At 31.1% G+C, this 14,988-nt stretch overlaps 2 protein-coding genes across 2 annotated transcripts in view; both read left to right on the top strand.

Moving 5' to 3' along the window:
• Window positions 1-5,754: 5,754 nt before the first annotated feature.
• On the top strand, window positions 5,755-9,492 carry LOC131853113 (uncharacterized). Its single transcript, XM_059203928.1, has 4 exons — window positions 5,755-5,941; window positions 6,187-8,143; window positions 8,842-9,056; window positions 9,356-9,492. The coding sequence occupies exons 1-4, from the start codon at window positions 5,755-5,757 to the stop codon at window positions 9,490-9,492; spliced, it is 2,496 nt and encodes an 831-aa protein (XP_059059911.1).
• A 394-nt stretch (window positions 9,493-9,886) lies between these two features.
• The window catches only part of LOC131853125 (glycosyltransferase-like domain-containing protein 1-like), a 77,712-nt gene continuing 72,610 nt past the window's right edge, over window positions 9,887-14,988 (top strand). Inside the window, exons 1-5 of the mRNA XM_059203939.1 lie at window positions 9,887-10,287; window positions 11,469-11,751; window positions 12,220-12,529; window positions 13,180-13,361; window positions 13,609-13,757. Of these exons, the coding sequence (XP_059059922.1) occupies window positions 10,203-10,287; window positions 11,469-11,751; window positions 12,220-12,529; window positions 13,180-13,361; window positions 13,609-13,757 (1,009 nt within the window). The 5' untranslated portion in view covers window positions 9,887-10,202. The remainder of the gene's footprint in view (window positions 10,288-11,468; window positions 11,752-12,219; window positions 12,530-13,179; window positions 13,362-13,608; window positions 13,758-14,988) is intronic.

Here is a 14,988-nt window from a genome sequence, read left to right on the forward strand (position 1 = left end):
AGACATGCATTAACGCATGGTTACAGATTATAATTGAAGGTATATTGATTATATAGTGAAGAGGTATGGCAAATGGCGAATGTTGGCTAACAAGCTCAAATTAGATTCTGAGTACATACTACACGACTAATGAATATGTCAAATCCTAAAGCGTAGGTATATGTAGATATGCCTCAACTTGGCCAAACGTTGCGATTTTTATTCGCATATTAAATGTCCAGCGAGGGACAGCCTATACCTCTTTTCGGAGTGATGCCACCCTTTTTTAGGGCTATTCAACAATATTTTCTGTCATTTTTTATAATAGGTACGTTAAATTTGCTATCCTGTCAAATTTTTGAAGTTAATTCCACAGGTACTAATGTTTTTACGTACGTTGTTGTATGTTCGATTTTCAACATAAGAGCCCCACTGTTATGACTCAAAAATTCCAAAATCCCGAATTTCGGAATGATCCCGAAATCGACATCCGAAAAAAACATTGAAGTAGTGGGATTGAAAGATAAATAAAATAATATGTCCATGAAGGACATATTATTTTATTTATCTTTTAATCCCACTCTCATTAGCCATCTAGTATAACACAGGGCGCCATTCCATTATCATTCATTAAAAAACCCCTACTGTTTAGTTCATTTTTTTAATTCAATTGAAAGCTGCCAAGACTCGACGCTGTTGTTTTATTGATGCCAATTTGTTAAAGTTATCTTGTTATTTGAATACTTATAGGTACAAACCAATGTTATATTTTGAAGTAATATTATGAAGAGGTAAAGTTTGTGTATAATCTTGAATTTTAAACTGATTAAAAAAAAATCTTGTGTAGGTTAGTCCATTTATCGAATAAATCTTATGGGCTATATAACGTTACAACTAAAAGAGCGGAGAAAGAAAAATGATAAAAAAGTGGAAAATTTGATACATACGAGTGATAATAAATGTACAACATGAGTAAGTAAATTATAATCAGACCCGATTAATTTGTCCCGAATTTTCGAATATCAGGCAATGCAAACATTTGTGTTGATCACAGGCTATAAAAGCATAATAAGTTAACTCAATATCAGAGGTCATGTCACATTGTTGGTACCTATTTCATAACGTCCTTGATACTGTTCATGCTTCTATTCATCAGGATTTTCAATTTAAATCCGTTTGAGAGTACGTGAAAATAAACAATAAAAAAAAGGAATACTAAAAATTACGTGTGTGGTGCATACGTGGGAAGTGTAGTAATAATTTAGTGTAGTTTGAATTTTAATAAAGTTAAAGTAAAAAATAGTACATCAGTTCAGAATCAGCTTTATCAAACCAGTTTGCTATTCTATTTCCATTTTCCATTTCCATTACATAAAAAACTGTACTGGCTTGATATATAGAATTTTAGGCTTAATCAAAGGTTTATCAATAGGGTGGTAGAGCGAGTAAAATGCGACGCGCCCCCCTGAAGGGGAGCCTGATTCGATAGGCAGCGAGCACATGAGGAATATAATATTTATAAATTAACTAGTGATGCCCGCAACATCGTTCACAACCACATTTGTAGAACGCAATATTTATGATTACCTAACGACAACAATATATAAAGCAATCATATACCTACCGTCATTAATCATATTTTATAACAAATTAATAAATAAAGTTGCAGGTGGCTAAATGTCATATTAATTCCCGGAGATGTATATTCTGCGAAATCTTAACATGTAAACAGTCCGTTTTTGCTTTTTCACGAATATAATAAATAGTGATTGAGAAATGGTCGTAATTCGACCATAGTTAATTTAATTTATGGTTAAGTTTGACATTCATATATAGACACACAGTGTTAAAAACAAACAATATTAGTTTATTCACAATTTGACATATGCGTGTATGTCTCAAATACATGGTAAGTACCTACCTAGTATGTGTAATATATTTTTTCATTTATTTAAAGTATTTTTATGGATAATTTAAAAAATAACAACACCATTCTGCACTCCTCCTCTATATAAACTATAAGTGTACGAAAATACATACTCCACCGTCCGCGCAGATTTTGTAAAAAGGGATGCAAAGTTTTTGCTTCGCGTATTAATGCTTTTAGTGCTACCCCTTACTACTGTTGGTCGGGGGTTCGATTCCCAGCATGGTAGGTACAGACATTCGAATTCATAAGCGTGATTATTTGTACTAGTCTATATGTTAACTGCATATATTATGTAAGTCTTTACAAAACAAATTAAGTACTTATATCGTTTGTGTTTTAAGATTTGCTTAGTTCAGAGCTAATGGCGCAGTGAGAATCGAATTTCTAAAAAATACGTTTATAGAAAATATAACGTGAAAATTCTTAGATAAACGGGCTGATGATGAACTTGCTCGCGAGCCTCTGATGGTATAGGTACATGACTGGGCTTAGTATTATTAGATATAGTTAGTATAACCTACCTCTAGACACAAACAAAGATGCACTATTGTGTCATAGTCATGACCTTTGGTCAGATAAGTGATTCGACAGTCACTCAAGCGGCATACAACAATGCCTAATACCTACATAATATGACACAATTCTATTGTTTTATACATAAATATAATATTTTATTACTCTTATTATACTTATGACTAGATGTTGCCGCGACCTCGTCCGCGTAAAATTTTACTTTATTTTTCTAAAATAATAGTAACCTAAGTTACTATCACATCAGCTACCTGCCAAAAAAAGTCCCGTCAAAATCGGTCCAGCCATTTCAGAAATTAGTCGGAACAAACAGACAGACAGACAAAATGTTAAAAATGTTATTTTTATTTAGATATATGTATAGATAGGTACCTATATATACAGCATATGGTGGTGATCACTCTATTCTAATTCTGAACTTAAAAATGAATCTGTATCTTTGTAAACATGTACCTTCTAGGTACATGTTTACAAAGATAACATTTGAAAAGAATAAAAACTGAGTTACAAAACTGCTTATTTTAAATTTATTTGAATAAATGATGTCCTATTCTATTATTTTCCATTCTATTCTATTCTATTCTATTTCTTGTCAGTTCGAACTAAACATTCGAAATTATGAGTTGACGCTGACATCAAAGTATTTTAAAGTCACAAAACATTTGTGAAGACAGATACAAAAAAGTTTTGTTTTCCAATTTTAATACAGTGAGCAAATGAAATACGTTTATAATAATTATATGAACAAGCGATACGTAAGACTATGTTAATTTGTTCCATATTTAAACGGAGACATTTTTTACTACGTTACGTTTTTTTACAAATTGTGTATCTACTTAATAAAAAATACAAAGAGTTTCGATTACATCATATAAATAATCTAAGTATATAACTATTTTTCACAGATACATTTTCTAATATTCTTATAAATTCGAATAGATACCAAAATAAATTATTCATATAATTTTTAGTCTTACGTTTTAGTCATTTTTATTGTATTAATATTTCTCTTTGTATTTGTTTTTCTTTAGAATTTATTCCTTCATCTAATAACATCAGGCGAGCCGCAAGTTCGTTTGTCCCTTAGGCTATAAAAAGAAACCTCGCCTACTCATAGACTACATACTCACATTCGACTTTTTGACCGCCGTTAATGAAATAGGTTAGTATTTTTGTTACTTATATGACATTTATTTGAGATATATTTTTAATAGTACTTCGTCGATATATGTAAAGTGAAAGTGTGTGAAGGTAGGTCAATTGCCGGTACGATAAATATTCATTTGGCTATTTAACTTTATCGATTTTTTTGTGATTTCCTTAATTTTATGAGAATCTAAACAATACCTATTCTATTAATAACGTTTCTTGTCATAAATCAAACACCTTTAGATTTTTAAGTCAACATTTTAGCGACTTATCATCAAAAAAATGAAATATAGTAGGTATTGAGGTTTATGACTTTATGTTGAAATAATAATATACAGGGAATACGATACAAACAATATATATGTTAAGTTCTATTTTATTTTACCTAAATTACGGGTGCTTTGTTTGACTCGGAAATCGAGAAGTCGGAAGGCAGAAATATTGTTCACATATTTCGAAAGTTCTACAAAGTTACTGCTAAAAGCTAACTTTTTCGTGAAACTTGCAAATATGATTAACGAAAATTTATAATTTCTAAATTAGCAAATACCAATTTTAATTAGGTATATAAAATGTTTACCTAAATGTAGTAATATTCTAAAATACTTATCAGACATTAGATATAACGATATTTCGAACATTAGATAATATGAAAAGATACCATCATAAAAGCTACGATCACTCTGCCAAGAGTGAACAAGTGCCAATAGTGAACGACTGAAGAAGGTACCTAATATTGCTAATAGGCAATAAACGTTTCAAATAATTATATAAAATTATATAAAGTCAGTTTTAAACGTAAACTCAAATACAGTGGTCATTGCTCTGTTTTAAATATTCACCATTTTTAGGTATCCATGTCTAATTTAGGTTGAACTCTCATAAACATGGATGCCTATATTAAAAATATAGAATACTTCTGTTATACCCTGAACAGAAAAGTAAATTCATAATATTTTTTGTCTTTACATTCAATGCAAGTAATGCAACCAACATTGAATATAAAAGGTGTAAGAAAAGTACAGTGACTTTTTGACATAGTTTACCAAAGTTTGACATATTCTTATCACAAAATGATGGATTGCCCACCTTGTAATAAGAAGTCAAACTGACGAGATTGACAAGGATTGACACTTGACACAGTACTGCCAGTTACAACTATTTTACCTAAAAATTAAGGTAAATTATGCTAGTAAAACTGACGTCTCATTTATTCATTCATAATTTAAGAACCACGCTCAAGTCGGTGGACATTTTACTACTTCCCACGATCTTTCATCATCCTCTTTAAATGTTGATAAGACCTGACTCCAACTTTGTCTTTAATTTGCTTTATGTTGTTCCTGGTTCTTCCCCTCTTTCTTTTTACTCATCATTTACTGCACTTCATCGCATCGTTTTCAAACATTTCCCTCCATCTCTATTGTCAATAATTTTCAATACTGTCTTTTTCTTTCTTAATGAAGGAAAGTGTTACATACATTAATATGTACTAGTGGATGGTTTATAATAAGAGGAAGACCGAAAAAAGGATGAATGGACTGTGTGAAAGATGATATGGTAAGAAAGTGAGTAAACAATGAAATGACTGCGAACAGGAAAGAAAAAATCATATTGCGCCGACTCTAAATAAATGGGATAAGGAAGGAGCAGATAATGATTTCTATTTTCTTTTATTCTGTATAGTATACATTACATTTACATATTCTGTATATTTTATACTTCTTCATTTTAATGCAGTCTTTCTTCAGTCAAATTAGTATTAAATTGAAATCTGTATTAGTACTGTAAGGATGAATTTACTTAGTAAGTAAGTAGTATATAAGGATTAACTATTATAATAAACGAAACAGTATATTGAGTGTATTCTGTTTCGTTTGTTATGTCGCACCTATCATTCGCCTAATAAGCACCACCCCTATATTACAATAAAATTCAGAACCATAAAAAAAATAGGTTATTTTATATTATGATTTTACATATTATGTGGTTGTGGTAGTATAGAAACTCTTTATAATACTATGATTTGTTTTTTTATTGTCTTGTCATATTGTAACATTTCAACATGTATATCTTACTAGCATTTTAGTTGAATTAAACCAATATTTCCTTATGGTCTATATCGTTTTGTATCAATTAATTCAACTAATAAAATACAATTAACAATGTCAAGAAAAAGTCGCAGTAAAAAGATTGAAGCAGATATAATGTCGATGCCAGGGCCGGCTTGTACAAGTTTAGCACGATATCTACGTCCGGAAAGATTTGAGTTAGACCCGAGTTCTACTGATGCCGATATTGAATGGACGCATTGGCTATATACATTTAACAATTTCCTATCAGAAAATAATGGTGAGTTTACTGATGAACATAAACTAAAAATTTTAATTAATCACTTATCTCCCAGTGTGTATGTAAACATAAAAGAATGTATTGATTATGAATCGGCTATTTTAATTTTGAATGGAATCTATATTAAACAGAAAAATGAAATACATGCACGTCATATTCTTGGCACTCGAAAGCAACGTAGTGATGAATCTATAGATCAATACTTACGTCAACTTAAATTACTTGCTCAAAAATGCTCTTTCAAGGATGCAAAGCTTTCAAAGCAGAACAATATCGATCAGAATATATCAGGGACGCATTTATTGCTGGTATTTCTTCACACAAAATACGCCAACGTTTACTAGAAAATCTGGAACTGTCACTTGATCAAGCATTTAACCAAGCACTTTCACTAGAAATGGCAGAAACAAATTCTCGATCTTTCAATGATAACATACCGCTTAACGCAGTGGATTCCATATCTACCTTATCTAATTCACAAAATAATAAAACCAAAACTTTGTCTTCTTACGATAATGAAGCGTCTACATCCATATCAGGAGATAATATAGCAGAAACCATTATAGCTGCCACAACAAATAAAAGATGTTTCTTTTGTGGTAGTAATGTAATTCATCAGCGGATAAAATGTCCAGCTTTAAATAGTACTTATCAAATTTGTTTTAAAAAGGGACATTTTGCTAATGTTTGTCGAAGCAAACAAACTATCAATGCTGTCATAGTAAATGAGATTAATAATAGTAACTCTGCAGAGGTTGCAGCTATATCTGCAGCTTCTTTACCTAGTTTACATAAAGCAACTGTACCTATCACCATTAATAAGTATTATGCTGAAGCCCTTATCGATACTGGAAGCTCATTAAACTTTGTAAATGAAGAATTAGCGCACTTATTGAAACTTAAACAGAAACCTTGTCAACAAATTATAACTTCAGCTTCACTTAATCATACATCACCAGTCAACTGTTACTGCAATGTAACTTTACAATTGAATAATCACTCGTACGACAATGTCAAATTATTAGTTGTACGTAATTTATGCGCTGATATTATACTAGGTCATGACTTACTTAAAGCTCATCACTCCTTAGAACTGAAGTTTGGTGGTCTCCGAGATCCTTTGAAGATATGTAATGTCATGGCTGCTAACTTACCTCATGCTACATTATTTTCAAATTTATCTCCTAATGTCAAACCCGTAGCAATAAAATCAAGACGTTACAGCGAGGGTGATCAACAATTTATTAAAGAAGAAGTTGAAAAACTATTAAAAGATGGAATCATTGAGCCAAGTATATCACCTTGGCGGGCACAAGTTCTAGTAACTGGCGGTGGTATCCATCGTAAACGTCTCGTTATTGATTATTCTCAAACTATAAATAAATTTACAGAACTTGATGCATATCCTTTACCTAATATTGAAGTACTTATATCAAAAATTGCGCGGAATAAATATTTTAGCCAAATTGATCTCAAAAGTGCCTACCATCAAGTACCAATTCAACAGAGAGAACGACCTTATACAGCATTTGAAGCATGCGGTAATCTATTTCAATTTACACGTATACCGTTTGGAGTAACAAATGAAGTATCAGCATTTCAAAGAACGATGCAATTTTTCATATCTAACGAAAATCTTACTGACACTTATGTATATTTAGATGACGTTACTGTTTATGGTAAGGATAAGCTTACTCATGATGCTAATCTAGCAAAATTTATGGCAACTGTAGCAAAGTATAAAATTACTCTAAACAAAGACAAATGTAATTTTGGTTCTGAGACTATTAATATATTAGGTTATACTATAGAGAACAATGTTGTAAGACCTGATAAAGAGCGTCTTAAACCTTTACTCTCCATGCCTGCACCTACAGATATAAATTCTCTAAAGAGAGTATTAGGTATGTTTGCAAATTATTCTAAACGAATAAATAACTATTCAGAGAAAATAAGCAATTTAGCGACTAATAATTCATTTCCATTATCACGTGATGCAGAAATATCCTTTGAGAGTCTTAAGAAAGATATTGCAAACGCTGCTTTAATTGCTATTGACGACACACAAATGTTTACTGTAGAGACTGATGCTTCTGAACATGCCTTAGCAGCAACACTTTCACAAAATAGTCGCCCGGTAGCATTTTTCTCTCGCTTATTGACAGAGTCCGAAAGAAACCATTCTTCAATAGAGAAAGAAGCGTCAGCAATTGTTGAAAGCCTACGTAGATGGCGTCACTATTTAATTGGAAAACATTTTCTTTTAATAACGGATCAACAATCGGTTTCCTTCATGTTCAATCAAAAACATTCAAGTAAAATTAAGAACGAGAAAATAGAGAGATGGAGGCTTGAATTATCTTGTTTCAAGTTTGATATTATATATCGACCGGGTAAACAAAATATTGTATCTGATACATTGTCAAGAGTTTGTGCTAATATGTTTTCACGCAAAAATTTATATGAGCTTCATAATACATTATGCCATCCAGGAATCACAAGAATGGCTCATTGGGTGCGGTCTAAGAATTTACCGTATTCGATTACTGAAATTAAGAATATGACAGTTGTCCTATTTGTTCGGAGATAAAGCCAAGATTTGCAAACAGTAAAGGACGACTTATTAAAGCGACGTCCCCATTTGAAAGACTTAGTTTAGACTTCAAAGGGCCGTTGCCTTCAAATTCCGAAAATAAATACATTTTAACTATTGTTGATAAATTTTCTCGATTTCCCTTTGCCTACCCCTGCAAAGATGTATCATCCGCCACTATAATAGCAAGTTTAAAGCATCTTTTCTTTACTTTTGGAACTCCTCTCTATGTACATTCAGACCGTGAAACTGGATTTATGTCACAAGAATTTAAAGATTTCCTAATAAGGAATGATATTGTATGCAGCAGGACTACGCCTTATAATCCAGAAGGAAATGGCCAGGTCGAAAGACTGAATGGGACTCTGTGGAGAACTATACAATTATCCTTACGATCCAAAAACCTAGATATTCGGTATGGGGAAGATGTCTTGCCTTTAGCGCTGCACTCAATTCGATCGTTATTATGCACAGCTACTAATGCTACACCACATGAGATGTTCTGTTTCCCGAGACGATCTGGTAATGGAGTTTCTTTACCTTCTTGCTGAATGATTCTGGGCCCAGTACTATTAAAAAAAATGTAAGAAAAAGTAAATATGATCCTTTAGTGGAAGAAGTGGAACTGCTGGAATCAAACCCAAACTATTCTATAATACGCTTTGCTGATGGGAGAGAGGATACAGTATCAAACCGACATCTAGCGCCAATTAATAGGCAAATTGAAGAAGTAGTCACTGAAGATGAAACTTATAACTCCTTATAAGTTTCATCTTCAGTGACTACTTCTTCACTTATATTTCATAACCCTTCTGATACAGATGCCGAGATCTACCAGACAGCATCTGAGAATGAAAATTTAAATGCTGATAATTCCGGTTCAGAATTAGTTCATTCGCCCCAACGGCCTGTTCGTGAAAGAAGGCCCCCTGCTTACTTAAATGATTATGAATCATAAGGATGGGTGAATGTGGTAGTATAGAAACTCTTTATAATACTATGATTTGTTTTTTTATTGTCTTGTCATATTGTAACATTTCAACATGTATATCTTACTAGCATTTTAGTTGAATTAAACCAATATTTCCTTATGGTCTATATCGTTTTGTATCAGTGGTTTAATAATTTATAGTGGTAAAATAATGTAAATATTTTAGACTAACTAGACACATTTGATTTGAAATCAGTTTTTTTTAGTTTTTTAGGCAACGTTCAAATAACAGTTGGTAACACAGTTCTGACTTGAATGACATAAAGTGATGTCATGTAAGTCAAACATGTGTCAGTCTGTTTCTCCGTTATCTGTCACAATTCCATTAAATTCGTTTTTTTTACTATTTATAATATTTGAATACATCTTTTTCGTTTTATCGTAAATTATTATACTAATTTTTAATTCCTTATCTAAAATGAAACTATTTTTATTACATTATTTAATTTACGGTTCCAAAAGAACAATGTGGTAGAAATGGCAGACTATTATAGAAATCTAGCTAAAACTATAAATAATTGAAGGCGTGTGTAGTTGTGAATGAAAATGGAAAATTCAAATTAAATACTATATAATTAAGCTAAAAATTTACCAAAGATGAATCTCAATAAATTAATATAGTCTCACAAATGAAACCTCATTAAAAATGTGTTTTTATTGAAGAACATTGAAGAAAAATGGAAGCGGGCTCTGAAGAAATTCTTATCCTAGAACCATTCTATGGTGGTTCCCATAAAAAGCTCATTGATGTTCTTACTTCAAGTGAGTATTAATGCGTATAATATATTGAAACCGTTGATTATTAATTACCACAGTGCATTGGTATTGATGAGTCGGGCCTGTACAGTTATCGTGAAATAAATGAAAAGCACAGTCTAGTCCAAATAGTATATATTTTGTCCATTATTATATTGTCTGTCTCATTTACTCGTAAACATATTCCGCAATCCATTAAATTTGCCTCTAATATCTAGTTATATAAGTGGCTAGCAAATACTGCTGTTAAGAAGAATCGAGTAGTGGCTAACTATATAATTCTATTATGCTATTAAATCAGCATATATCTAAGTCATTATTTGTAGGAATGATCTTCAACAACTTTAGATACAACAATAGTAAAATATGATTGTTAAAAGTTATACAACTGTAAACTTCTGTGGGCTGTAAATAAAATTAATGTGGATCATAGTATGAAATAATAGACATTGTTCTGTAATTATTTTCATTTTAATTGATCTCTTATACAATTTTTTAGTTAATTAATAGCAATAACTTTAGACAATATTTACAAGCAGAAAAAGTCATGGGCACAGCCAGTATGTTATAAAAATGATAGTTGTAATATACCATATTCCCCCTAATAGTGTATTCTTAATAATTTGGATTAATAACCCCATTGCTAGCAATCCTATCATGTGAGGTTGGCCTCCACAACCAACCGACTAGGGGCAACCAGCCCCTGGTTAAATTCCAGGTGAATTTAACCTTAGTTCCTTGTGACTAATTGACCAGACCTCATTTTTATTCTAACATCCTCCAGTGGTATAATATGTAACATAATATAGCCTTTTTTCCTAAGTTGTGGTACATTTAGTGGCTTATAAAATGTCCCGCAACTCAGTGTGCCTTTGTGACTTAGTGGCATAGGCCTCCTTCAGCTCTCTCCAGTGAAATCTATCTACCGCAACCATATTCCACAATGGAGTCAGGATCATGTCATCTTTCTAACATATGCTTTGGTGATCCTAGTCCTTCTCTAGGATACTAAAGAGTCACTTGTTTGCTTCATTTAGTTATTTTCATCTTTACATCTGCCCAGTCTATTTTATGATATATAGATACATAAATAGACCATTTAAAAGGGACTGGGCATCCATTTTAAATGGTCTATTGGATACAAATCCATGCATATCTAATCTTAAATAAATAAATTGTCTTTTCAGACTTGCCAAAGCATAAATATACATTGATAACAATGACTGCTAAGAAATGGCACTGGAGAGCACGAACCTCGGCCCTCTACATGTCTACTCAAATATCAAACCACCACAGATACAAAATACTCCTGTGTACATCTGTGTTACCTCTAGCAGAACTGTTGGGTCTACGGCCCGACTTGAGTCACTTAAATAAAATTGTATATTTCCATGAAAACCAGTTAGATTTTCCTGTTCGAGTGGTAAAAGATAGAGATTTTCAATATGGTTTCAATGAAATTTTGACATGGTGAGTTTTAGTTTAACAATTTTAGTATAATTAATTACGAGTGTATTTTGTCTATTTATCAATATTTGTTAATTCAAAACCAACAATAATACAGAGATCTTAACATCATTCACCTTTTTTTAAAACATTGTCTTAATTTATATATTAGAAAACTTGTCAAAATAGAATATTGCTTAATATTTCATCTTCAAACTTCAAATTTCTTATCTAAATTCTTATACTGCCTTAGCTAATATATGATTATTATTTTATTTATTATAATACATACATAGAATATTTTAAAACATAATATGTATACTATTAAGTATATATATAGTGTAAATGAATTTGCCTATCTTATTACATTAAGTATATATTATATATTGCCTATCAAATTTATAAGTTGTGTTAGTTTTTGTCCAAATATGTATAAATATTATAAAGTATTTCTTTTACAGATTTTAATACACATTTTTGTTGTAATTCCAGTTTGACAGCTGATAAAGTACTTTTTAACTCTTACTACAACAGAGATTCATTTCTGTCACATATAAAAAGCCACATAAAATTACAACCAGATTATAAAGTCAAGAATTTAGAGCAAATCATAGCAGAAAAATGTAAGGTGGTGTACTATCCTATAGATTTATCTCTAATAGATACATTTTTATGCCAAGTTGATAAAGCTGAGTCAGATATTCTACATATAGTTTGGCCACACAGATGGGAGTTTGATAAAAATCCTGATGCTTTTTATGCTGTTCTAAAAAGGTTGGATAACAACGGCTATCATTTCAAGGTTAGTTTATACTTTTTTTATACTATAATAATGATAGTGAATGAGCCATCTGTATATAACAATGCCCAATAACAAGGCCCATCTGATAGTAAACGATTACCACAGCCTAGTAATATGGGCGCCTGAAACACCAGGAGTGTCATATGTGCGTTTCCAATCCTCAGAACACCATAATAGATGATCAATATTTAAAGAATTCAATTTTTCAAGAATGAGTATTCCTCATTAAAACATTCATCCCTAATTCATCCCTTTATAATATTAGTATAATAATAGTATACATTTAAATAATCTATTACCTACTTTTTTAAATTTGTCATGGATATTATTTTTTTAATGTATTGGTGCACTCGCCTATGCTAGCGGTTTACGCTGGCGGGACACCAGTGGAGGATAATAAGATAAGCATGAGGTCAGGTCAATTAGTCCATCGTGACAAATTCACCAGGATTTTTTTGCGATGGTTTCCAGTGGGGACTGTGCAGAGGTCAACCCGACATAGTACTGCTAGCAATAGGTTTATTAGTTATAATTACTAACAATTACCTTCCCCCTCTAGGTAAGACTATGAATACTCTATATTTCTTTATCATTTCAAAGTAATACGTAAGAAAAAAAATACATAAGTTTTTTTACATCATATGTTCCAGGTTAGCATACTTGGTGAGTCATTTAATGAAAAGCCCAGTGTTTTTCAAGAACTATATAGAAGCTTGAAGGAATCATTATTGCACTGTGGATATGTCGAAGCTCTAGGGGAGTATTATAGAATCCTCAAAAATGCTGATGTGGTAGTTTCAACTGCAATACATGAGTTTTTTGGTGTTTCTGTGTAAGTATTACTAAAATATCTATTTATCTACACACCATATTCCTTAGAGATTATGTAAAGAGAACTGAATGTTATTGGATTCTGCCTTACTAATAAGTCATGTAGCAAGCAACTCTAAAGGTTGCTAACAGTACAAATTATGTTAACAATTTATAAAAAATCCTTATAAAAGACCGTATTGTCCATGTGATTATTAAGAAGTACGAAAAATTATATAAATTCAACTCTTAAATGTTATTTTTTTAAGATTGGAAGCAGTTTATTGCGGCTGTATACCGGTGGTGCCGAAGCGCTTGTCATACAAAGAGTTATATCTAGAGCAAGTCGACGAAGTCTATGAAACAGAGAGTGAACTATATGACATACTGGCTGATCTATGCACAAAGAAGAAAAATGGTGAGTTGAATAAGAACTATAGGCATATAGCTCTGCCTTTCGACTCTATGAAATGGTTCAATAATTTTATGCAAACCATTGATATTAAATTGAATACATAATAAAAATCTCGTAAAAATACTCAATAATAAATAATTAATTATATAATATAAATTATAAAATAATTAATACACGACGTTAATGTTATACAAAGTAGAAGCATTATATATAGTCAAACTAGGATTACAATTGACACTAAACTGTTTAAAATTGCCACCCTTCATGTGTTGTGTAGCGCGGCGTATGCTGCCTACGCCGTACTTACTAAGAATCTATGTAGGTACTTTATGTATAGGTAATATAGGTTCCACCAAAGTATTTTAGCGTGTTATGTGACTACTGCTTAAGGACAAGCGAGAAAATAATATATATAATTATTTAAAAATTTATAATGTAAAATTGACACTCTTTTTAATAAATTTTAAGAAAAATAAACTCATAAAGTTAATAAAATTTAATAATAATAGTATGTATCGATTGCCGCACCTGTAGTACAAGATATAATTAGTTTAGGATTATATAGCGCTATATCATGCGTTCATAGTCACAGATGGACATATTTAAGATTATCTGAATGTTTGTAAATAACAATAACATATTATTTTCCTGCTGTTAATAAGCTATGTTATTTATCAGCTGTAATAATGATCCTGGCCATTAAACGTGCAATATCCTTTAGAAAATAGACTGATTATGGTATTAGAATGTAAGACTATACTCCCACTGCCATTTCCTCTTTGTATATTTGAATTTAGCATGTTCTAAATGTAAATGCATTGAGATTTTTCATGTCTTCGATTTTCAATGAATTGTTTATTGTAACATATATTAAACTACTTAAGCCATGTACTAATCTAATTATTCTCATTCTTATTGTACTTATATGATGTATTATACAATAGATATATACATATTATGCGTGCATTATTGTCATTATGTTACACATATAAATGATGTATTAGATTCTTATACATACTGTAAAATATACATACTTGAATAATGGAAATAGGCAGTTTGAAAAATAAATATGAAGTTGTATTATACATTATCTTGTATTTTTAGAGGCGGGTTTTTTGCCCACTTTATGTCAATTTTGTTATACTTTACAAGTAACGATAGTTTTATTTTATTGAAAAATAGCGAGATAAGACTAGTATTATATTTATTTCAATCTTATATTCTTCCATATTAT

Source organism: Achroia grisella, unplaced genomic scaffold (assembly GCF_030625045.1).
Source record: "Achroia grisella isolate CSIRO2021 unplaced genomic scaffold, CSIRO_AGI_Agris_v1 utg874, whole genome shotgun sequence".
NCBI classification, from domain to species: Eukaryota; Metazoa; Arthropoda; class Insecta; order Lepidoptera; family Pyralidae; genus Achroia; species Achroia grisella.

Excerpts from the sequence above, each read along its gene's own strand:
- LOC131853113 (XM_059203928.1), top strand. The coding sequence starts at position 5,755 with ATGTCAAGAAAAAGTCGCAGTAAAAAGATTGAAGCAGATATAATGTCG. Across the intron at positions 5,942-6,186 it reads TTTCCTATCAGAAAATAATG|GATGCAAAGCTTTCAAAGCA; the intron begins GTGAGTTTACTG and ends TGCTCTTTCAAG. Across the intron at positions 9,057-9,355 it reads CTGTTTCCCGAGACGATCTG|ATGCCGAGATCTACCAGACA; the intron begins GTAATGGAGTTT and ends CTTCTGATACAG.